This window comes from Agrilus planipennis, unplaced genomic scaffold, assembly GCF_000699045.2.
Source record: "Agrilus planipennis isolate EAB-ADULT unplaced genomic scaffold, Apla_2.0 scaffold9, whole genome shotgun sequence".
NCBI lineage: Eukaryota > Metazoa > Arthropoda > Insecta > Coleoptera > Buprestidae > Agrilus > Agrilus planipennis.
In genome coordinates this window covers 1,416,715-1,442,984 of record NW_020442467.1, presented here as the reverse complement: position 1 = coordinate 1,442,984, position 26,270 = coordinate 1,416,715, and the positions used below count along the sequence as shown (strand labels likewise).

General features: G+C 33.6%; 1 protein-coding gene across 1 annotated transcript in view; it reads left to right on the top strand.

Moving 5' to 3' along the window:
* The first annotated feature begins 9,559 nt into the window (after positions 1–9,559).
* LOC108736940 (ras-specific guanine nucleotide-releasing factor RalGPS2) overlaps positions 9,560–26,270 on the top strand; it is a 22,933-nt gene continuing 6,222 nt past the window's right edge. The window contains exons 1-2 of the mRNA XM_025981218.1: positions 9,560–9,631; positions 12,480–12,665. Coding sequence (XP_025837003.1) covers positions 9,560–9,631; positions 12,480–12,665 — 258 coding nt within the window. The remainder of the gene's footprint in view (positions 9,632–12,479; positions 12,666–26,270) is intronic.

The window sequence follows — 26,270 nt, the reverse complement described above, 5'->3', positions numbered from 1 at the left end:
AATATTTAATTGTTTAATTAAAAAATTAAAAATTATTTTTGATTTTATTTCTGTCCCCATCCGATTTTTTTTAAAACGTCTTAAGATCCTCATCCGCATCCGCGGATATGAGTCTTCAGAATTCCTTATCGACGTCAAAAAATCTGCATCCGCAACATGACTACTGTGTATAGATACTTTATTGTAAAGTATATAAACGTAAAAATATTTTGTTTTAAAAGTGATAGATATTCAGCACGTTACGACTAACGTGATGTTTACCGTGTACCTGGCACCAGTTTACTTATCATCATGATAAAGTCGTCAGTCCTAAAACTTGGTTGGACAGTCACCTCCACTCTTTTATATCCTGAGCTAATTTTCTCATTTCCCTAAAACTAGAACATCCCACATCCTTAACTATTTTAGAACAGTAATCTAATCTAAGTCTACTACTATTCCTCTTAACTGCTGTTTCTGCCTTTAATATGTCTGACTAGACCTTCATGTCTGAGAAGGTGTCCTGCCAACCTATCTCGCCTTTTTTTTATTGGCTTCCATGGAGTCCTCTGTTCTCCTACTCCTCCTAATACCTCTTCATTTCTAACCAACTCTATCCACTAATGAGAAAAAATTGGGTGAAACTTAACCTAGCCTAACTAAATATTTCATAGCCTTTTTCAAGTGAAAACTATCAGTTTTAAAATGCAAACCATATCCTATAAGCTCGTGCGGTTAAATACGAACCATCAGATAATTTCAAAAAGTGCTCGTCATCTATGTCAAAGTTGAAACAATTTTGCATTCAAATAATTGATTACATATTCCTGTTTTACAGTATATTTCTGTAGATTCCTTAGTGTTATCGTTATAACATTGTGCAAAATGACATATCAGTTTTTTCTTTTTTTAAATTAGGTATGCCGCAAACCTATTTAGGTTACCTTTCTTTACTTCGCTATTTGTTATATCACTTTTAATGTTTCATCTCAAGAGTACCGCGTTTGTTTTTGTTTTCTCTAAATCATAACCTTGCGTCTAATTTTATTTAATGCGTAAAATTACGCTTGGAGTAGTTACTGGTTAATACCATTTCATATCAAAATATAGAACAAACTAGTTCACCTACAAACCTCGTTTTAATTTAAAAGGAAAATTGAACATGTCTTGGCTCCAGGGTATGATAAAATGTTATTAGCGTTATTAAATCGGAACAGTAAAGTGGTCTTTAGTGTAATTGAGACGGAATATTTTAACGTCTTTGAGTGTTCCAATGCTTCATGATCGTCAGCAATCCGGCTTCGTAGTCAGGTGTCTCTCTCTAATAAAAATCACATGTTAACGGGTTAAAATGATGAACTTCTTGTAAACACCATCTGCTTATTCTCTGCCATCACAGCTGCTTTAATTCATTGCCTACTTTTAAAACATTTTCAATCGTATTATTGTACGTGTAGGAAGGTACTTTCGAGTCTGTAATAATTTTAAAAATGTTTGTGTTCCTTTAGTAAGCAGTAGATATGTATCTACACAATCCAGTTTAAAAAGTTTGTTTGGTTACAGGCTGTTTTATGTACGTTTACTTACTTAATTATAGCAGCATCCGGTAAAAACGGAAATAAGTTATTACTTATTAGTTTTTTGCATTCGCGGCAAATAGATTGCATTCGTTGTAAATATTATGTTGTATACTTGTTGTATGTATGTATTCTCCAGTCGTCCAAAAAAGAGAAGGAACTCAAAAAATAAAATAGCAAAAAGTAAAAGTAACGACATAGGTACAGAAAAATTTTATTTCAAGTTTTAATCCACATCCTATAAAAAAAATCACCGTATGAGTTGAATGTTTAATACTGTCTTATAACTGTGCCCAATACTGTCATATTCCCTATCTGCGATACTGATATCAATCACAGCAAAAAAAGGCAACTAAATGCCTCATTTTTCTTGCGCAGAACATCTGCCAAAGCTGGCCAGGGCAGCCTTCGCTTTTTGTTGCGAATCACTAAAGAAACGTCGTCGTTCTTTAGGTCTACTTATAATGTTGTCGGTAGCTAATTGGGCATCATCCTGTTTGAGTCTCAGTCCTTTTTATTCTCAACAGTTACTCTCCAAAACCGACTTTTAACATTTCGTAGAAGACTGATCCATATAGCTAGAAGTTAGGCTTGATAAGAAGTGGACATATTCCGGAAGTCCTTAGTTGCATTAGAAGTGAAATTGGTTCCTTAAAAAAAAGTTCAGATAGCGAAGTGTGTGGCTTCTCACGACATATCTCCACTCAAAAAGTAAATTCCACTTGGAGAGCTTGAAAATCGGAATGACCATGCGAAAAACGTAGTTTGTAATCTCAGTCCTGTGGAAGGCAAAAATGACCTTCAGACTAAGTAACGAATATCAGAACGTTCCAATAATCCATTTTGTCTTTCCATTTTGGTTGCTCGCTGAATGGACATCCTAAACCCTGTACCTCCTAAGTGGATGTACATGGAATTTTGAAGATCTAAACAGCTCTTAACAGCTTTGTTTTCTTTGGTGAAAAACGATCTTACATTAGCCCAGATGAAATACAACAATCCGTGAGGTAGCTTCGGCTTGAAGTTGAAGAGAAAAATCTCACAATCAAATTCTTCTTACGGTACTTCTATTATAATCACCTTCCAAGAAAACGTTTAGACAGGGTGTACTCTCCCCCTTCCTCTTCACAGTCTTCCATTTTCGTATTCTACGAGAATGCACGTGGACTACGAATTATATCAGACAAGTTTCGGCTATTTGCTGCGCTTAACTTTTTGACGTTCCTATCGTAGTTGAAATTTGGCTGCATGATCATAACGCTGACCGTGAAGTTGAATTGGATGGCTTCACTATCTTCCGGTATGATCGACCTAGTGGCACAAAAGGAGGGGACATACCGATAGCAGGGCGCGATAAAAACATTACAGTTGTAGGGCTTGATTGTGGAATGCAAACTCCAAGGCAGGCCAATCAACCTTAGGCACCTATTACTCTCCAACACCGTTATCAGTAATACATGAGAGTATCCAATGTATAGGGTTGTTCGGAAAGTCATTTCGTTTTTGTTTTGTGGAAATAAAAGACAGTTTTCGTATAATAAACAAATACTTTATTAAATTATATATTGACCGTTCTGGTCCAACACCTTTTGCCATCTTTCTGGTAGTAGCATAATTCCACGATTCCTTTAAAATCCCACCAAACAGACAGCATCATCTTTTTTTGGTGAAAATCGGCTTTGGAAATGGTTTGAGCGGGTTCATCTTTTTTGCTCCATGACCTCTTGCGTTTGACGTTGTTGTATACAACCTATTTTTCGTCCCCAGTTATGATGCGCTTCAAAAACGGATCATTTTCGTGACGTTTGAGAAGCGAATCGCAGACATCAATGCGGCGATACAGATTTCTCTCTGTGAGAACATGGGGAACCCATACATCGAGCTTCGAGGATAATCCCAGGCCTTTCAAGTGGTCATAAACTGTTGAATTTGATAAATTTAACCTCAATCCGATCTCACGTGTTGTTATTCGCCGGTTCACATTAACTAATGCCTTTATCGCGTCTTTATTAGCTTCACCCGGCCTTCCCGACACCTTCTCCATACACATCAGTCAATTTCTTTCTGGCTTGAACAGCATTTTTACCCTTTCTGTAGTAAAACAGTAAGATATGTCGAAAATGCTGCTTATCGCTCTCCATATTTAAAAGGGCACTAACCAAAAACTACTGCGTAGAATTAATTGGAATTTTTCACACACAAGCCTTGCTATATGAGCTCTCAAAGCATTTAAAAATTATACGGCTTAAATGTGAAGTTAGGTGCAAAAGAATACAATTAAATCCTCTGTCGGGAAAAAACGAAATGACTTTCCGAACAACCCTATACATTGGATAAGCTACCTCAACAACTTCCAATCTCAGATATTACCTGGGTGAATGACACGGGGCTACTGCTTGCATTGCCGATATCTTGTTGATATACAATGTGCGCAATGACGTTGCTGCATATACAACAACATTAATTACCTTGGTGGTAGAATAATTAACACTCAAAGAAGCATGTTCCGCGTATTATCCACAATCTCTTGGACAATTATATTCCAATTGACTTCTTCCACCCTCCACCGTCCATTGTCATTCCTGATTTGATCGACTTGAGCAGACATCATCTGCAGCGAACATTTTGGAATTTCAAAGCCGCCAACTATGACAATTTTCTTATGATTCTGAACACTATTGTGCGGAACATGCTACCTTCTTTGAATCTTGACACATATCTCAACTGTGTTCAACTAGTTCTGTGGTACATTGGAGACGGTCATCTTCTAATCTGTTTGATCATCCATACTGCCTTCAAGAGAACTAGATCTCCACAGTGCCACTTGAAATTTATCCGGATTCGTCGACAAGCATCATCTCTTCTACGCCGACTACTTGTTCAGAAGATACGTAGAGAGGACTGAATCAGTTGTGTACTCAAACATAAAGCACTTCTGCGAGTTTGTGAATAACCTGCGCAAATCTAACATCTTTCCAATTACGATGCTCCTTGATGTCCAACTGGCTTTGATGTCTATTAACATATCATGATTGTTCGTGTCCATACCATTGAGTCACTATTTGAAGGTAACCCTTTACTTCCTGCTTCGAGAAATGTCAATCTGGTGCAGTTCACTGACATTTCGGAGTTGGGCCTCATTCTATCGACGTGTCTGTTGATTCAGATCCTTACCAAATTCCAGACTTATTCTTGAGAGAGTCCCGCTATGCCTTGACTGCTCCACTGTAAATATTCCCAGCTTTTGGCAAAACAGCCTAACTGTGGGTTGTCTAGACGTGTTGTTATTTTACCTCATCATCATAGAATCTTAGGGTCGTCAGTTTAAAGACTTGTTGGACACGCACTCTCACTCCTTTCTATCCAGAACCAATCTGTTGGAATATCTTCGATAGGGGTTCCAAAAAGAAGAAGTTTAAATGAAATGGGCTAATTCATACAGTACTGTAATTAAAATGTATGTTAGTTTTCTATTTACCGAAATCAGCCTATTTCGTAACGCAATTTCTAAATTTTGCAATTTTACTCAAAAGTTGAAAATAAGAACAAAGCAATTTATCACCGTATCATTGTTTCCTGCGTTAAGTAAATGTCTTTTATGAAGTCAAGTAAAAAGTATTAACAAGATATAACGAAATCTTAATTAGAGCACGGTTCCCCGTCTGTCAGACACATGTCTAATTGTAAGTAAGTAGACAGGAAGTGTAACATTAGCAGGGAAGGAAAGTCGATAACCTCGGAATATGGTAAAATGTGGTAACTAATGAATGTTTATCGTTTATGTCTTGTTTTTCTTCCGTATTTACTGCCGCGAACTTTCGAAATTATGTATTGACAAAGACAACATACGATAGTATCACTTGTGTGTACATAGTGATGCATTAAAATTGGATTGAAACGCGTAACTTGTCGATGTCTTTTATAAAAATTTACTGGGTTTGTGAGACATATGAGCCTTACTTTAGTTTTCGCACACGATATTGTTGTTCCGACAGGAACAACACCCAGCACATCATTTATATAAATTAAAAATAGCAAAGGCGTAAGTATCGTGCTCTGCGATACATCGGGTTTTATTTTACTGAAGTCACTTACAAGCATCATCAATCCTTGAAACCTAATATTTTTATATTAATAAGTTTTAAAAAAGTATCTTTAAATTTTTGTAAGTATATAATATATCTAAAACCTTATCCTGATTAGAATACCAATTCATCTTGAAGGAGGGCAAAACATTGACATAATANCATCTACAGTTACACCCCGGCAAATTTAAAAACAGCTCCGATCCTTAAGAAAAACTTTCACCGAATAAACAGAGGACGCAATTTGAAGGAAACGGATGACAGGGTACGCCCGATTTTATTCTTTTAAATAGTAAACACAAGAGTAGGTTGAAGTAACTGCACTGCAGTTTCCACTGCAAATATAGTGAAATTCGTATATTATGACCGCCTATATTAACCAACCGCTTAATATGAAGTAATTGCAGTGTTAACTTTGAATGTCATATTAAATTCTCGATAGGAAAGTTTGGATATAATGACTCCGTTTAAAATGACATATCGTTTATTATGACTGATTCTCAAGAAATCATATCCGGCTATAGTGACCCAAATGATTAATAATAACATTTTCGCTTATTTTGCTGATATATTGATATTACAATTTTTCTTTTTCTGTTAATAAATATATACAATTTGTAGTTTTTCTCTCTGTTAAACTAAATAACTAACCAAAATAGAAAGTTGTTTATTTTCAAAGACTATGCTTTGTATAACGCTCACTTAGTATGACGTGTTTATCATTTCCCTTCGATACTACTGTACATATTGTGTTTTGAAATTGATTTTAAAATTTTGATCGGAATCACAGAATTATGACCAGGGCTGAAGGTTAGACAACGAGTCCGTGATCATAATTCTGCTGCTGCTGTTTGGTTCAGACGTTTCGTCAGTAACTGCGGACATCATCAATAGTACTGCGTTGACATACTACGTGTCGTCTTAGTACAGTTTAACTTTTTGATATCCGTACACATTTTATACATAAAAATATATACTGTAAAAGCGTTGTATAAATTAATCGATAATGCTATTAGTATTATCAGTAAACATTCACTTAATTACTCCGTAATTTAAAAGATGAAGATTCGTTAGTTAATTTGTCTGTTGTTCAATTGTGTTTTGGCAATCGAGTGAGCAATTAGTATGTAGGTTGGCATTTAAAGCAAAGGTCTTCGACCCGGCTAATTACAACAGAAAAAAGAGTTCGTTCTTCTCTGGTAGGCTGTGACAAATCAACCAAATGATTTGCCTAATAGCAACTTTCCAGATACTTAATAAAGACTACGTATTATCAGTAAAAAGAAAATATGGGGAAAACAATTTGTAAGTACTTAAAGGTTATTAGTACATATCACATACTTAATTGAATGTTGATTGTTTTACATTGATAAAAATATGAAAAAAATGCAAAATAAAAATTAACATTTTTTTTTTAAATCGTGATGCGATATACACATTGGTATAATTGTTGAGTATTTCGAAAAAACAAAATATTTAAGCACACTATCACACAAGAAAACGTGGATGATGGATGATAATACTCATGTATTTAATGCTTTTTAACAGACCACACGATTCACCTTCGATTTTCATTTGATAGGTACACAATACTTTATTTTAAATAGGAAATCGTTTATTTCTTGTTTTTATTTGCACCACTCTCTTTATTATAACTCATTGTCAACCATGGTTTTGTTTAGTATGCTTTTAACTTAACATTTTGACGATAATTTCCCAAAAATTGAACCGTCATGTCTCTTCTTATATGCACTATTACTAAGTTTATGATAAAAATGAACATAGTAATACATTAATATTGCAGCATTATTAGGGGGTTGCATGGGGACCAATAATTCCACACGCTGCCCCATATTACGTACAACGGGTAAATAAACTACAGTGTATCTAATAGACTACATTTAAACATTTTGGCTAAACGTTCGTCAGTGGAATTAAATGGCGCACTTTCGCATGTCGGGTAAATACCCAATGAGCAGGTAAATATAGGGTTGTTCGGAAAGTCATTTCGTTTTTTTTTTTGTGGAAATGAAAGACAGTTTTCGTATAATAAACAAATACTTTATTAAATTATATATTGACCGTTCTGGTCCAACACCTTTTGCCATCTTTCTGGTAGTAGCATAATTCCACGCTCATAAAATTTTTGGTCTTTGCTGGCAAAAAACTGATNTCAATTCCATAAATTATACATTTTCTCTCCTCTTCTAACCAGTATATACATCCATTACATTCATTCCCCATTCTAAATCTTGCTATTATCTCTATGTTCTTATTCTTAATTAAGTATGCAGGTCCTATGTCATCTTGCCAATCTTCCCACATCATCCTTTCTGCATATTTTGAACATTGATTTTTTTCTTGGATCCTCTCCTTCATTTACTCTTTATCATATTACTTACATTCAATCTTTTATTTTTCCATTCAATTAGTTGTCCCTTGCTGATTCTCATTTCCTCTAATGCCTTATCTCCTTCCTCGTCATATCTGTTTCTCATACCTATTCTCAGATCTTTTGTTCTCCATATCTCTTTCCTTATATCGTCGTCTTTTAATTTTCCAGCTTTTCCTCATATCTGATCACTCTTCTTCTCGGTTCTTCTACCAATTCTTCACATTTCGTTTCTCTCCTTATTAATTGGTTTCATTTACTATTTTTTTATGCAATTTAATAATGTAGCTCTCCTCTTCCTGAAAAGTTAGTACCTATTTTAAACTAAATCCATGTATTATTGAAAAAATGTTGGTTTAGCATTCAAGTCGTACAAACTCTGAAACACTGATGATTTTGAATGTTGAATCTTTTAGAAGATTTAAAATGTGGATGACGAAGTTCATGTCGCTGTTATTTAGAATAATAAACTTGAATTGCATGAGAGATACCAAATGTGTTGAACATATTTTGTGTGGAAAAATATGCATGAAAAAGATTTCAGCAAAACCTTTGCCAGGTTTGTCTGAAATTGGTGAAAATTTTCAATTGATAAAATTTTTATTAAATGGTTTTTAAATATCTGCATATATATTTATAGTTGTCAATAAAACTTACATCCATTATTTTATATGCTATATATCGCCTCCTCTTCGATCTGCAATAGATTGGTTATTTGATAAACAATTTACATTCGATGCAATTAAAGTTCGGTTTGCATATTTTTCTGATAATAAAACTTGGAAAGCATAAAAAGCAATGGGTATTGGGTTTGTTCTAGAAGATCTATAGGTAGTACATAAGCTAACATATGTTTTTTGAGTGATTTACATCTACTTTTACTATTCTTATATAAAGCGAATATAAAAAAATATACCAGAATTTTAGAAATGAAGAGGTATTAGAAAGAATAGGAGAACAGAGGACTCTATGAAAGTTAATAAGAAATAGGCGAGATAAGTTGCATGAAGGGCTAGTCAGAGACATTAAAGGTAGAAACAAGAGTTAAGAGGAGTAGAGGTAGACCTAGATTAGATTACAGTTCACAAATAGTTAAAATTGGCATTTTGTACTGCTGCTAGCCTACCAGGAAAATGCGCAAAATTAATAGAACAGTTAGGAATAAGGTGAATTATATAATATATTAATATCCACTAATTTAAGATTGCTTTAATGGCTGGTATGAATAAAGTGAATACAATGAATAAATAAAGTGGGGCTAACAAAGTTGAAACTTGAAACTAATGTATTTTTTATGTACAATTATTATGTATTCCCTTGTGGATACACAGTATCACTATGTGTCAGCTACCTTAATGTCAAATACGATATTTGACAATTCCATTAGAGGTTTAATTAGATACTAGCCAAAACAATACAGGGCTTTACTATTAGTTGCATAGATATATCTCAAAATAACGAATTTACATATTTGTTTGTTAATTCTAATTAAGACAAATATTGTTTTAGATTCATCATGAACCAAAATGCTCTTAAAATACTCCGAAATACGTAAGGATGAGTCAAAAGACAGCATATCATCTTTAACATTAAAACAAGTAAGTGAATTTTTCGGAACACAATTACCAGACAAGTAGAATAGTAGAAGACCTAACAAAAACAAGTTTCTTTTTGTGGGGTAACGTTAAGGAATTAGTTTATAAAGAACCACCAAACTACGTTTCGTACTGTCAATGGAAATGTGCTAATGAATGTGAATAAGTCCTTGTTGAATCGGGTGCGCATTTGTTATCGTGACGNAATGTTTAAAAAACACTCAGATAGTATGGGCAAAATTTTATATTTCTGGGTTGAACGATTTTGATAATTTGTTAATGTGACTGTACGATATTCCCTCCGGGTGTGAATTGACATCTGAACCAAAGGCAAGTTCCAAACAAGTAGCAAGCGGATTTAGACGTGGCGGTCAAGGTACAGGATCCATACGTCCAATTCAGCTTCAAGGAACTCACGCATAGGTCATTGCAATAATACTATTACGCACTGACCTATGACATTGACACACTGCGAATGACTTCCACTAACTACATAAATACGTCTACAACGTTAAATGAACAGAGAAATACACAAGGTTGGCTGTAAAATGAACATCATCAATTACACTTAATCAAATCTAACAAATAACTGACAACGCATGCGTACTAAAATACAACGAGTGTTACTAGTTAGCAGCTAATCGGATGCGGCGTTCCAATGTAGTATTTCCCTGCGGGAATCTACCAGGGCCGGACTGGCTCTTGACGGTACTTTCAAATAGGTTTTTCTCAAAAACGGTGGACTTTCGGACCATCAAGCATTTACTTAATTTTATTGTTTTGTAGTGTCCTATCACCTCCTACAAGCTTGCTACATATTTCGGAAATATCCTGTTTATCGTATTTGTGGTAGTATAGTAAATAAGTATATCGTAAACTGGAGAAGATGCAAGGTATTTCATAAAAAACAGGTGATTCTAAAGATTAAATCAGATGAATTAGTCACGTAATTTTTTTTGTAATTCTCCACATATTAGAAAACTGTTATAAACAGAAAAGTGTCATGATATGATTGATCTGTCCGAGGTTCCTAACGTTCTCTAGAAATCATTAAAAGAAAATTATAACAATTAAGTATTTTAAAAGAAATAATTTATTTTCTTGTTTTAAAACTGCAGTTTCTCTTTTTCTTATTCTTTATGCATGCATATAAATATTGGAAACTAGCTGAAATGCTAATCCGTCTAATCTAAGCAGCCGTTTATTAGGTTTAGGTTCCTCTCGATTATTCGAGATCATTCTGCGTCTTTATAGAACAATATTCTCGAATAACCGGCCGAAGTATATATTGTAGCGAGCCCGAGCGTGTTTGTGTGCGATCCGGCACACGTGTGCGTGAACGGCTTATCGATTCGCCGACTAGCCGCGGGCGTCTTCCTTCATGTGCGCCGTATTAGTAAATGTGTGTGTCGTACCTACGTTCTGGGAAAGCCNTGTGAGGTTTGAGACAACTTTTTTTACTTGTTATTTAGAATAAAGCAAGGCTTTGCCTCGAAATGGTGAATTAAATTTGGAGCCGCTATATATATGTATTACTTGATTTTCAGGACTTTCGGTGCTAAAATTCATGGCATGACTGACTCTTAAATTAAAAATGAAAAGTTAAACTCACTCTACTTATGGTTCTAGCATTTTGCTTTCATTAATATTTTTGTTTTGGTTCTATATAATCTTGCAAATTATCAACTTTTAATACAGTAATTCCACATTTTTTTGCAGCAGCACGAAAACAATTGGGTCAAGTGCTATTCCAACATATCATGTTGAATAATTTTCACTGACATGCCCCGATCATCCATGTAAGATGAAATTCCATTTTATCGACGTTATAAAATTTATTATTTATATATATTTCCGGTACCAATGTTTTGATTGGTTGATTGAATTTCTATTCTTAAATTGCTTGTTTTTATTATTGAAAGTTATCGTTAAGCTAATTTCAACGAAATTAAAGTGAACAAGTCGCAGAAATTAAGTTCTAATTTTGGCACATAAAAAAATCACGAGGCAATTGTTAGGATTCTTGACGTATTTGCATACATACGTGTATGAAGTTACGTTGAAAGATACAACGAATAATTTCCTGCGTATGTATGTATGTATTTGTGTAACCTTTTGTTTTTTGAAAATAGCACAAACTTTTAAAAATCAAAATTTTCATTATTCTTTAATTAATCATAAAAACTTGTTTAACTATTACTTCTTATTTTTCTTAAACGGGTTTTAGTTTTTAATATTTTTAACGCTGCGTTGTATTTGACATAAAATAAAGTAATCAAAAACATCAAAGTAGTTGTTTAGGGTTCCGTTTCGTAAAGGGATACAAGAACCCTTATAGGATAGCTTCGTTGTCATTCTGTGTGTGTTTCTCAACACCATTATTCTCAGGAACGCGTGGAGGTATCAAGTTGAAATTAATATCAAATACTGTGGCCTTCAATCTCACAGAGCTGCGAAAAAGATGAAACTTCTAAGTCAACTTAATCAAAAGATGCGATGGTTTATGTCACATATTTCACTGTAGGGAATCAGCATCTATAGGGTACTTCCCGTTGACCTAGAATCATGTCTTTTGGTACAAATAAAAGGAAAAATCCGAAATCGCGTCTTCGATGTATAGATTAAAAAGTAGCGATGACAGTGTGCATCCCTGTCTGACTCCCTTCCTAATATTTACTTCTGTACGTTGAAGCTCTGAGTGACTAAGTATTACTCTTCTATCTCTGTACGAGGGCGGTTCAATAAGTACCCGTGTTTGAAGACAGAGGATGTTCCTGTGGGAAATTGGTCTTGTCGTCGTGTGCTGCCATCTATCAAACCGCGCCAAAACGAATTTCAGACTGATTGATAGGTTAGTTTGGATTTGGCANATATAATCCATGTCGGGGCTGAAGACTTTGCCAATCAACTCACTCTGCTTGATCTGCCCGTTTTTCTTGCCATTCAACCTGATGAGTTGACCAGCTGTTCGTGGAACAAAAAGAACAAACTGGTTGCAGCACCCAACGTAGTTGCCTTCAGTCGAAGATTCAATCACGTAAGTAGATCATTCCAAAGTTATTCATTTGTTCATGTTTTAAATTTTGAGTTGCCGTTGCTGGAGTTCTTTGTAACCTCTCGTTNGTTCACTTGATAAGACAATATTATTGAAAATTTCAAAAAAAATGCAAATTTCTCAAAAACTGCTGGTCACAGATACCAACACCCCTATATCAGTCGAAAGAAAATTTAATTTTGCATTATACTGTATGAGAAAAAATATGGCATTTAGTTAAAAAAAAAATTGTGAATATTGTCACCGATAAATATCATCCTATTTATAATATACGTGTCTATCTAATACCTGTAGATGATAGGCAATTTCTTCCAGAAACGGAATATGAAAACCGGAAACTTCTATCCTTTCGTTTCTGAGATATATAAATTAGTGCCAATAAACTGACATTGTTTTTTAGTAGGGAGTAAAGTAACGAAGTTATTGTGCATTTCCGGTATAACCAGAAACCGCCATATTTGAAAATATTGTTAGGTTATTATCCACGTAACTCTATACAACTTTTATTTGAAATACTTTTCTATATTTTGAAGTATACGTGAATGAATGACCGATTTCGGGTTAGTGACTCACCCTGTTTACGTATTTATGTTTGAATTACAAATAATAGAAATAAAGGTAAAAGTGTAGTTTACGACACCCTTCTGAAAGTTCAAATATTGCAATGCTGCCAACATAAATACACGGTCACGACAACACATCCGCCAAAATAAAGTTAAATAACTAAAATCTCGCTACGTTTAACCGCCATTTCAAACGTTATAAACAAGACTTACAATTAGTAAGTACTAACTAAACCTCTTACATATAGTAATAAAAATAACAAACACAGGTAAACTCCAAGTAATAGTATATTGGGATTGGTAAAAATGTATCTAAATCTAAATTCAGATACTTATTAACTTATTATATTATTAATGTAGTGTTCAATCCATGCAAAGGTCATAGCCTTCCTTTTTTTGTGACGTAGTCTTTGATCCATGGCTCAGAAACTTTATTTTTTGGTCTCGCACCCATGAAACTTTTTATGGGAATGTCATAAATACCTCCGATTGCAGCGAATTTGACTGCACCTGATTTTCCATAAGGATTGTTCGGGGCCCTTTCTGACTAAGAATTCAAACGTTCTTTTCGTAGTTATTGATACATTGCGTATAGATCAGTACGGTAAATTTATAAATTAGCACATTAGAATATGTAAATTATGTAGGTCCATGATGAATGTACTTATCATTGTTAGATGCTTTATTTACACTTGTAGGAAGATGTATGTAAAGATGAATTTAATGATGCTCTCGATGGATCTAATAGTTACTTTAAGTCGTCTAAAGTGACTGAATTTCAAACATGTGATTTAAATGCTCGCATCAGGAAGATATCTTGTCATAGTGCCCCAGATGGCGGACCGGGACCTCCTCCTTTTACCTATCACAATTTAGGGTAAGAAAAGAAAAATGAAAACATATTTATACCTAAGTGTAAAAATCGAAGAAATCCAAGAATCGTTCTAAACCTGTATGTTGCGTTACTCTATTTGAAATCAGTTTTTTCTAGTTGATCTAAAACCATCATTCAAAATTATGTTCTTTTAATTAATAGTTTTTTAAAAAGTATATTAGTTACGAATTTTGTGAAACAATATAAAAATAAAATTCACTTTTAAATGTCTCAAGATTAGAACGTATTTATTAAACTATACGATTGTTTTGACAGGATTACTTGTCTTTTTCAAGAGAATAATAGAAAATAACATTCCTCATTCTCATCTTCAAGAATTTAAAAGCGAATTTTATTTTTATATCGTATATTTTATTTGCCCCCGTTTTCTTAAGAAATTGAAGCGAACTCCACTCTTTTTCGTAAAATTGTGCTAATCTTTTCGATGAGTTTTCCTGAACGCGTGTCTTCTCGAAAATATTTGCAGGAGTACTTTTTCAACGGTATCTGTCCATGCAAAAAGCCAAAGCTTGCCGAATCATACATCGCAGAATGCTATTCGTAATTATAGTAAAGCCGTAATGGATATAATCCATGTCGGGGCTGAAGACTTTGCCAATCAACTCACTCTGCTTGANCCCCATATTACGTACAACGTGTAAATTGTATCTAATAGACTACATTTAAACATTTTGGCTAAACGTTCGTCAGTGGAATTAAATGGCGCACTTTCAATGCCGGGTAAATACCCAATGAGCAGGTAAATAAAAAGAGTATATATTATTTTGGTAGTGGGTATGCAAAATACATTTTTCAAACTTAAATTAATGAGACCGAGTCTGTTAAAAAGAATTTATTGATTAGATCAGTACATATCGTTAAAATTATTCAAAATAGTCTTTTTATAAGCGTCGATACACTGCTGCCAATGTAATCCCACGTTGCAAAGGCACCTGGAAGTTAGCATCCCCAAACTCTTTCAGAAGCTTAACAGCCTGTGTTGAACNCAGGACTAAGCTTGGTCAAAAATATTCCTTAGTTGTCAAAAGTTTTTAAAAACCCCTGTCGGACGGCCCCCGGACGTCCTTCAAACTAGGACAAATCCGGGGAATCCTGGACGGATGGCAGCCCTAACTACAGATAACCTCAAATTAATGAGGAAGCTTTGTTGCTACTGTCACTCCATCATCAGCAATCCAACCCGTGCTCTTGGTGCGTAAAACCAGGGGGCGCGTCAATGTAAAGAACATTGACACCTGAAGATTGATCTAGTATTGACAAGACAATTCGTAGTTTTCCATTTCTGGTTTAGGTTTTTTTGGTTTGGTTTAGCTAGAGATGCGATGACAATATTAGAAGAACAACGAATTTAGGAAACCCTGGGTAGCAAATATAAAGGTGAAAATACAACAGCAGGATAGATAAATTTAGTGCAGGGCAGCTAAGGAACAGTGGGCTGATAAATAGTTGTTAATCATCTTTAAGCAACCAGACATTCTTCAACCAAAACTTCATTTGAGAAGTCAATGCGGCTGTTTTTGAAACAAAATTGCGAATGTTGTCAGAATGTGACAAATACCTTTCAAAAAAGGACACGGGTTATATTCCATACTATGTTTGGTATTTCCTATACAAAGAAAGCCCTTACACATTGAACATTCCTTGACATTTTATATGTAAACTGAATATATAAATTCAGTTCACATATTAGGTATATCTAGTTCTAGATATTTCTCCCAGTATCATTAGTACAAAATATAAAGTTAAAATGAAAGAATATAAAAAATATAAACACCATCGTAAACGTTTCATTTTAGAATCAACACAGTGTGATAATAATGATTTTTTGAAAACTTCAGTTGTAAAATGTTTTGAAAGCNCAGGACTAAGCTTGGTCAAAAATATTCCTTAGTTGTCAAAAGTTTTTAAAAACCGCTGTCGGACGGCCCCCGGACGTCCTTCAAACTAGGACAAATCCGGGGAATCCTGGACGGATGGCAGCCCTAACTACAGATAACCTCAAATTAATGAGGAAGATTTGTTGCTACTGTCACTCCATCATCGGCAATCCAACCCGTGCTCTTGGTGCGTAAAACCAGGGGGCGCGTCAATGTACAAAACATTGACACTTGAAGATTCTTTCTTCTTTGGTTCAGCCAGTCATCTATTTTTAAATGTTGCATGTATGCCTATCGAATAGCGATCCCAAAACTATAAACATTGCATATACGTAAGTATATATACAAATGATCTGGTCGAGGTTATATAGATGTATTATTTGGCGATAAATCTTACACCATTTGTATGAGATTTTAACCCTTTCATAAATTAGAAATGGCGCGTGGGAGCGTAGACAGGCGCGATAACAAAAATAAGTTAATAAAAGAACAAAAATCGACTGCTCAAACGCAATTTAAATGTTGAAAATCGAGTGCAATCTTTAATGTTTAAAAAACACTCAGATAGTATGGGCAAAATTTTATATTTCTGGGTTGAACGATTTTGATAATTTGTTAATGTGACTGTACGATATTCCCTCCGGGTGTGAATTGACATCTGAACCAAAGGCAAGTTCCAAACAAGTAGCAAGCGGATTTAGACGCGCCGGTCAAGGTACAGGATCCATACGTCCAATTCAGCGTCAAGGAACTCACGCATAGGTCATTGCAATAATACTATTATGCACTGACCTATGACATTGACACACTGCGAATGACTTCCACTAACTACATAAATACGTCTACAACGTTAAATGAACAGAGATATACACAAGGTTGGCTGTAAAATGAACATCGTCAATCACACTTAATCAAATCTAACAAATAACTAACAACGCATGCGTACAAAAATACACGAGTGTTACTAGTTAGCAGCTAATCGGATGCGGCGTTCCAATGTAGTATTTCCCTGCGGGATTCTACCAGGGCCGAACTGGCTCTTGACGGTACTTTCAAATAGGTTTTTCTCAAAAACGGTGGACTTTCGGAGCATCAAATATTTACTTAATTTTATTGTTTTATAGCGCCCTATCACCTCCTACAAGCTTGCTACATATCTTGTTTGTCGTATTTTTGGTAGTATAGTAAATAAGTATATCGTAAACTAGAGAAAATGCAAGGTATTTCATAAAGAGCAGGAGATTCTAGAGATTAAATCAGATGAATTAGTCAAGTAATTTTTTTTTTTGTANAGTTGTTAAACCCACGAACATTACAATATGTAGCTAAGTCCATCTCAACATCTTATATGCTCTTTTACAATGTAAAATATTTAGTATAATAACACGAAATAATCAAAGTATCCGGAATTTTTGAAAGCCTTGCAATAAACTCATGACACAGTTTTACAATTTTAATAATGGATAGAACAATTTTACTTTAGTGAATAACTAAAACCATACCATGCACCATGTACCTTGAAAAAGAATTAATCAAACGGTACTGATCTTTTTATTCTTTAATTAATCATAAAAACTTGTTTAACTATTACTTCTTATTTTTCTTAAACGGGTTTTAGTTTTTAATATTTTTAACGCTGCGTTGTATTTGACATAAAATAAAGTAATCAAAAACATCAAAGTAGTTGTTTAGGGTTCCGTTTCGTAAAGGGATACAAGAACCCTTATAGGATAGCTTCGTTGTCATTCTGTGTGTGTTTCTCAACACCATTATTCTCAGGAACGCGTGGAGGTATCAAGTTGAAATTAATATCAAATACTGTGGCCTTCAATCTCACAGAGCTGCGAAAAAGATGAAACTTCTAAGTCAACTTAATCAAAAGATGCGATGGTTTATGTCACATATTTCACTGAAGGGAATCAGCATCTATAGGGTACTTCCCGTTGACCTAGAATCATGTCTTTTGGTNAAATAATTTATTTTCTTGTTTTAAAACTGCAGTTTCTCTTTTTCTTATTCTTTATGCATGCATATAAATATTGGAAACTAGCTGAAATGCTAATCCGTCTAATCTAAGCAGCCGTTTATTAGGTTTAGGTTCCTCTCGATTATTCGAGATCATTCTGCGTCTTTATAGAACAATATTCTCGAATAACCGGCCGAAGTATATATTGTAGCGAGCCCGAGCGTGTTTGTGTGCGATCCGGCACACGTGTGCGTGAACGGCTTATCGATTCGCCGACTAGCCGCGGGCGTCTTCCTTCATGTGCGCCGTATTAGTAAATGTGTGTGTCGTACCTACGTTCTGGGAAAGCCGTTAAATAGTTCAAAGAAAATAATAAACTATCCGGATGTTTGCAGAAGGTCCCAGAAAGTAAACAAAAGAGTATTTAAAGGAAGAGAAGATCGCCGAGAGGGGAAGAAATAAATTGACCGTTGCAGAAGTGAATCCAGAAACAAATTGACAGTGATAGAAGTGAAATAAATAGCGCAGTGAATAGTGATATATCAACAGTAGTGTAAATAAATAGAATAATTCATAACCTAAGTTTAGTAATAATTTAATAGTGTTTTTAAGTTCTTTAATAATTAGTGTAAATAAATAGTTGTTAAACCCACGAACATTACAATATGTAGCTAAGTCCATCTCAACATCTTATATGCTCTTTTACAATGTAAAATATTTAGTATAATTTTACACAACACGAAATAATCAAAGTATCCGGAATTTTTGAAAGCCTTGCAATAAACTCATGACACAGTTTTACAATTTTAATAATGGATAGAACAATTTTACTTTAGTGAATAACTAAAACCATACCATGCACCATGTACCTTGAAAAAGAATTAATCAAACGGTACTGATCTTTTTATTCTTTAATTAATCATAAAAACTTGTTTAACTATTACTTCTTATTTTTCTTAAACGGGTTTTAGTTTTTAATATTTTTAACGCTACGTTGTCTTTGACATAAAATAAAGTAATCATAATTATGGTAAAGGAAATATTTCTAATTAAATGAAATGATTAGTTTTGCGAAATTATTAATTTTTCGATAATTACACATGCATCGGTTTCAAAAATTAGATGGAAAACATCAAAGTAGTTGTTTAGGGTTCCGTTCCGTAAATGGATACAAGAACCCTTATAGGATAGCTTCGTTGTCCGTCTGTCTGTGTGTGTGTTTGTCAAGACCATTTTTCTCAGGAACTCGTGGAGGTATCAAGTTGAAATTAATATCAAATACTCTGGCCTTCAATCTCACGGAGCTGCGAAAAAAATGAAACTTCGAAGTCAACTTAATCAAAAGGTACGATGGTTTATGTCACATATTTCACTGAAGGGAATCGGCATCTATAGGGTACTTCCCGTTGACCTAGAATCATGTCTTTTGGTACAAATAAAAGGAAAAACCTGAAATCGCGTCTTCGATGTATAGATTAAAAAGTAGCGGTGACAGTGTGTATCCCTGTCTGACTCCCTTCCTAATATTTACTTCTGTACGTTGCAGCTCTAACTGAGTGACTAACTAAGTATTACTCTTCTGTCTCTTTAACTCATCCCTATATTTTTAAGTATATTTAACATCTTGTCCAATTTAACATTGTCAAAAACTTTTTCTAATTCTATGTACGCACTCTTTCGTTTTTCAAACTGTAGAATGGCCTCCTGCGTTCCTCTTTTTCTTCTAAACCCAAATTGATAATATATAAAAATACAATAAACCATACAATATTATTTTACCATTTTCATTGCGAGACTACGACCTGTTAAAACTGGCAAGCTAATTTTTGAAGTTAAAAATGACCTGTAGGTATCTATAGCTTCAGGAGTTCGAACTTTTTTCGAATAGTATACTCTTTATTTAAGGATATTTTTTAAAATTTATACTTCCTCTTTCATCTTTCGATGTGCAAAAAACTGAAATTGAGCCAGTTTTTTTTATGTAATATAATTTCAAATGCAGTATTTAACTGTGAGGTTTGAGACAACTTTTTTTACTTGTTATTTAGAATAAAGCAAGGCTTTGCCTCGAAATGGTGAATTAAATTTGGAGCCGCTATATATATGTATTACTTGATTTTCAGGACTTTCGGTGCTAAAATTCATGGTAAATTAAAAACGAAAAGTTAAACTCACTCTACTTGTGGTTCTAGCATTTTGCTTTCATTAATATTTTTGTTTTGGTTCTATATAATCTTGCAAATTATCAACTTTTAATACAGTAATTCCACATTTTTTTGCAGCAGCACGAAAACAATTGGGTCAAGTGCTATTCCAACATATCATGTTGAATAATTTTCACTGACATGCCCCGATCATCCATGTAAGATGAAATTCCATTTTATCGACGTTATAAAATTTATTATTTATATATATTTCCGGTACCAATGTTTTGATTGGTTGATTGAATTTCTATTCTTAAATTGCTTGTTTTTATTATTGACAGTTATCGTTAAGCTAATTTCAACGAAATTAAAGTGAACAAGTCGCAGAAATTAAGTTCTAATTTTGGCACATAAAAAAATCACGAGGCAATTGTTAGGATTCTTGACGTATTTGCATACATACGTGTATGAAGTTACGTTGAAAGATACAACGAATAATTTCCTGCGTATGTATGTATGTATTTGTGTAACCTTTTGTTTTTTGAAAATAGCACAAACTTTTAAAAATCAAAATTTTCATTAGGTAGCTACTTAGTGTTTACAGTTTCATGCCGAACAAAGGAATTGCAATTGCACTAGATATCATAAAAGTTTGTTTTTCATACACAAACTGATTTAGGGAAATGATGATAAGAATTGACAATTTATTGTATACTGGCTATTGATACATTTTTATAGTTTTCAATATTTGACATTCGAAAATTTTAGAAAATTAATTTTCTTAACTTTTTGTAAATATCTCGGTATAATATTAGTACATATAAGTACTTACATATGCATGTATATATCTATAATTCCCTTCAATATTCTGAAAATACTACAACAAAATTGGACTAAGTTAGGGAGTGACAATATCAACAATTTTACTTTGTTATTTTGAGGAAATTTGTAGTGGATAAAAATTAAATGAATTTTCGCATTAATGTTGAAATTAGAATAGTTTAGAAGCTTTTCTGCAAAAGTATTTTTAAAAAATCATAAGTAGGTGATTATGTTCCTATATGCAATGGAATTCGTTTATTATGACTCCGCCTATATTGACCAACCGCTTAATATGAAGTAATTGCAGTGTTAAGTTTGGTTTTCATATTAAATTCTGTGTAGGCAAGTTTGAATATATAGTGACTCCGTTTAAAATGACATATCGTTTATTATGACGGATTCTCAAGAAATCATATCCGGCTATAGTGACCCAAATGATTAATAATATTTTCGCTCATTTTTCTGGCCCTTCTTATGTATATTGATGTTACAATTCATCGTTTTTTTTTCTTTTTCTGTTAATAAATATATACAATTTGTAGTTTTTCTCTCTGTTAAACTAAATAACTAACCAAAATAGAAAGTTGTTTATTTTCTAAGACTATGCTTTGTTTGACGTGTTTCCCTTCGATGCCATTATAAGTGGATTCTACTGTATGTATGTATAAAGAAAATTGAATACTTAGGTATATCTTACAATATTAAAAAAAAATATCTAAGATTTGTTTCTCTGTTTGATAATTTTAAAAATGCCTTATATAATGGGTACTTTCGTGGAAATGATTTAATCACAAGCACNTATGCGAAAAGGTTTAGTTGCTTTTGACATATTCTACGTGTTGGCGCCTTTAAACGGGTAAATTTTTATTATAAATAAACTAGATTTTACCCCACGGCTTCGCTCGATTTGATGTCTTTAATACATGTGAAAAATCATCCACGACCCCATAAAACCAATTTTTTCTATCCCTCGAAAACGATACCTATTATTTTTTCTGGATGAATGGTATCCTATGTCCTTTTCTGTATCCCAGATGTATCTCGTACAATTGGTTTATATTCCGTTTATTCAACCAATATAAACTTATCTTTACATACATTAAAAACATAAATAACTAAATTTTTACCTGCTTTCATTGACATAACAAATAAAAAATAAACAAAAATAATTTTTCTGAATATTAACGAAATCATATTCACATTTTTATAATTTCTTTAACCTATAAACTTGAAAGGATAAGGATACCGTTGATAGAGAAGGTTAGAAATGAAGAGGTATTAGAAAGAATAGGAGAACAGAGGACTCTATGGAAGTCAATACCTTCTCAGGCATGAAGGGATAGTCAGAGACATATTAGAGGCAGAAACAGGAATTAAGAAGGATTAGAGGTAGACCTAGATTAGATTACTGTTCGCAGATAGTTAAGGATGTGGGTTGTTCTAGTTTTAGGGAAATGCGAAGATTAGCTCAGGATAGGAAACAGTGGAGGTACGTGTCCAGTCTTACGACTGACGACCTTATTATGATGATAAACGTAACTAAAAAAAAAAAAAGAAACGAAAACAAAAACTCAAAACATTTTCTTTCTACTTTTTATGATTAAACCCCCCTACCCCACTTTTCTTTCCTATTATATCCTTTCACTATATTTTTTCCCTTCTTTTTTCACGATTTTTTTAAAAATGTCTACTCCCTCTCCCTTTACACCTATCATCTCACTGCACTTATTCAATACTCCATACCTTCTGCCTCAAGTTTTCTATTTGAATGCCACCAATCCTACATTTTCTCTCCTCTTCTAACCAGTATTTATTTTCATTACATTCATTTCCCATTCTAAATCTTGCTATTATTTCTATATCCTTATTCCTAATTAAGTATTCAGGTATTATGTAGTTTAGCCAATCTTCCCACATCCATTCTTTCATCCCTTCTGCATATTTTAAATATTGAATTTTTCTTAGATTCTCTCCAATTTTCATTTCTCTAAATATATTCCTTATTATATTACTTACACTCAATCCCTTATTTTTCCATTCAATTAGTTGTTCCTTGCTGATTCTCATTTCCTCTACTGCCTTATCCCTTTCCTAGTCATATCTGTTTCTCATGTCAGATCTTTTTTTCTCCGTATCTCATTCCTTATATCGTCGTCTTTTAATTTTCCAGTTTTTCCTCATATTTGATCACTCTTCTTCTCGTTTCTTCTATGATTTCTCTACATTTCGTTTCTCTTCTTATTATATAGTATGGTGCGCTTCTTTCTAAAGATAAAGCCCATTTTTAAGATTTCCTAACAACCCTGTCCTATAAATACTCCGAAAAGTTCATGTCTTTATCCCCAACGAATAACTCGAAAACCAAAAAACAAGATCCCCTTCCCTCCTGCCAAACTTCTGGCTATCACTCCCTAGAGAATACACATATTATTACAAGAAACTCCCTAACCGTCTAAATTAAAAACATTCACTTACACACACGCAAATCCACACAAACACAATTAAACACACAGACGCACACACAAAAAGACACAGAATATAGAAACCACAATTACATAATACACAAACACATACGGCTAAAGAAGACCTAAATAGTCCTAGAACGGCCTGAGGTAGAGGGGTTTTACTCGGTAGGTCCGAGGATATCTTCCTCGGGAATCCGACATTACCCAGTCGTACGGGCGGCTATAGTCTACAGTCTCTACCACCGCTTGTGTTTCTGCTGTTATTTACACTTTTTTTATTTTGTTGTCTTTGNAGAATTAGAGCTAGACCTAGAATGGATTACTGTTCGCAGATAGTTAAGGATGTGGGTTGTTCTAGTTTTAGGGAAATGCGAAGATTAGCTCAGGATAGGAAACAGTGGAGGTACGTGTCCAGTCTTACGACTGACGACCTTATTATGATGATAAACGTAACTAAAAAAAAAAAAAGAAACGAAAACAAAAACTCAAAACATTTTCTTTCTACTTTTTATGATTAAACCCCCCTACCCCACTTTTCTTTCCTATTATATCCTTTCACTATATTTTTTCCCTTCTTTTTTCAAGTTTTTTTTAAAAATGCCTACTCCCTCTCCTTTTACACCTATCATCTCACTGCACTTATTCAATGTTTTATTCTCCATACCTTCTTCCAATACATGTCTCAAATTTTCTATCTCAATTCCATAAATTATACATTTTCTCTCCTCTTCTAACCAGTATATACATCCATTACATTCATTCCCCATTCTAAATCTTGCTATTATCTCTATGTTCTTATTCTTAATTAAGTATGCAGGTCCTATGTCATCTTGCCAATCTTCCCACATCATCCTTTCTGCATATTTTGAACATTGATTTTTTTCTTGGATCCTCTCCTTCATTTACTCTTTATCATATTACTTACATTCAATCTTTTATTTTTCCATTCAATTAGTTGTCCCTTGCTGATTCTCATTTCCTCTAATGCCTTATCTCCTTCCTCGTCATATCTGTTTCTCATACCTATTCTCAGATCTTTTGTTCTCCATATCTCTTTCCTTATATCGTCGTCTTTTAATTTTCCAGCTTTTCCTCATATCTGATCACTCTTCTTCTCGGTTCTTCTACCAATTCTTCACATTTCGTTTCTCTCCTTATTAATTGGTTTCATTTACTATTTTTTTATGCAATTTAATAATGTAGCTCTCCTCTTCCTGAAAAGTTAGTACCTATTTTAAACTAAATCCATGTATTATTGAAAAAATGTTGGTTTAGCATTCAAGTCGTACAAACACTGAAACACTGATGATTTTGAATGTTGAATCTTTTAGAAGATTTAAAATGTGGATGACGAAGTTCATGCCGCTGTTATTTATAATAATAAACTTGAATTGCATGAGAGATACCAAATGTGTTGAACATATTTTGTGTGGAAAAATATGCATGAAAAAGATTTCAGCAAAACCTTTGCCAGGTTTGTCTGAAATTGGTGAAAATTTTCAATTGATAAAATTTTTATTAAATGGTTTTTAAATATCTGCATATATATTTATAGTTGTCAGTAAAACTTACATCCATTATTTTATATGCTATATATCGCCTCCTCTTCGATCTGCAATAGAATGGTTATTTGATAAACAATTTACGTTCGATGCAATTAAAGTTTGGTTTGCATATTTTTCTGATAATAAAACTTGGAAAGCATAAAAAGCAATGGGTATTGGGTTTGTTCTAGAAGATCTATAGGTAGTACATAAGCTAACATATGTTTTTTGAGTGATTTACATCTACTTTTACTATTCTTATATAAAGCGAATATAAAAAAATATACCAGAATTTTAGAAATGAAGAGGTATTAGAAAGAATAGGAGAACAGAGGACTCTATGAAAGTTAATAAGAAATAGGCGAGATAAGTTGCATGAAGGGCTAGTCAGAGACATTAAAGGTAGAAACAAGAGTTAAGAGGAGTAGAGGTAGACCTAGATTAGATTACAGTTCACAAATAGTTAAAATTGGCATTTTGTACTGCTGCTAGCCTACCAGGAAAATGCGCAAAATTAATAGAACAGTTAGGAATAAGGTGAATTATATAATATGTTAATATCCACTAATTTAAGATTGCTTTAATGGCTGGTATGAATACAATGAATAAATAAAGTGGGGCTAACAAAGTTGAAACTTGAAACTAATGTATTTTTTATGTACAATTATGTATTCCCTTGTGGATACACAGTATCACTATGTGTCAGCTACCTTAATGTCAAATACAATATTTGACAATTCTATTAGAGGTTTAATTAGATGCTAACCAAAACAATACAGGGCTTTACTATTAGTTGCATAGATATATCTCAAAATAACGAATTTACATATTTGTTTGTTAATTCTAATTAAGACAAATATTGTTTTAGATTCATCATGAACCAAAATGCTCTTAAAATACTCCGAAATACGTAAGGATGAGTCAAAAGACAGCATATCATCTTTAACATTAAAACAAGTAAGTGAATTTTTCGGAACATAATTACCAGACAATTAGAATAGTAGAAGACCTAACAAAAGCAAATTTCTTTTTGTGGGGTTAAGGAATTATAGGGTTGTTCGGAAAGTCATTTCGTTTTTCGTTGTAGAAATGAAAGACAGTTTTCGTATAATAAACAAATACTTTATTAAATTATATATTGACCGTTCTGGTCCAACACCTTTTGCCATCTTTCTGGTAGTAGCATAATTCCACGCTCAAAAATTTTTGGTCTTTGCTGGCAAAAAACTGATCGAGGAGGTTTTTGACCTCCTCATTTGAGGTGAAGGTTTTACCGTCTAAAAAATTTTGGAGTGACCGGGAACAAATAAT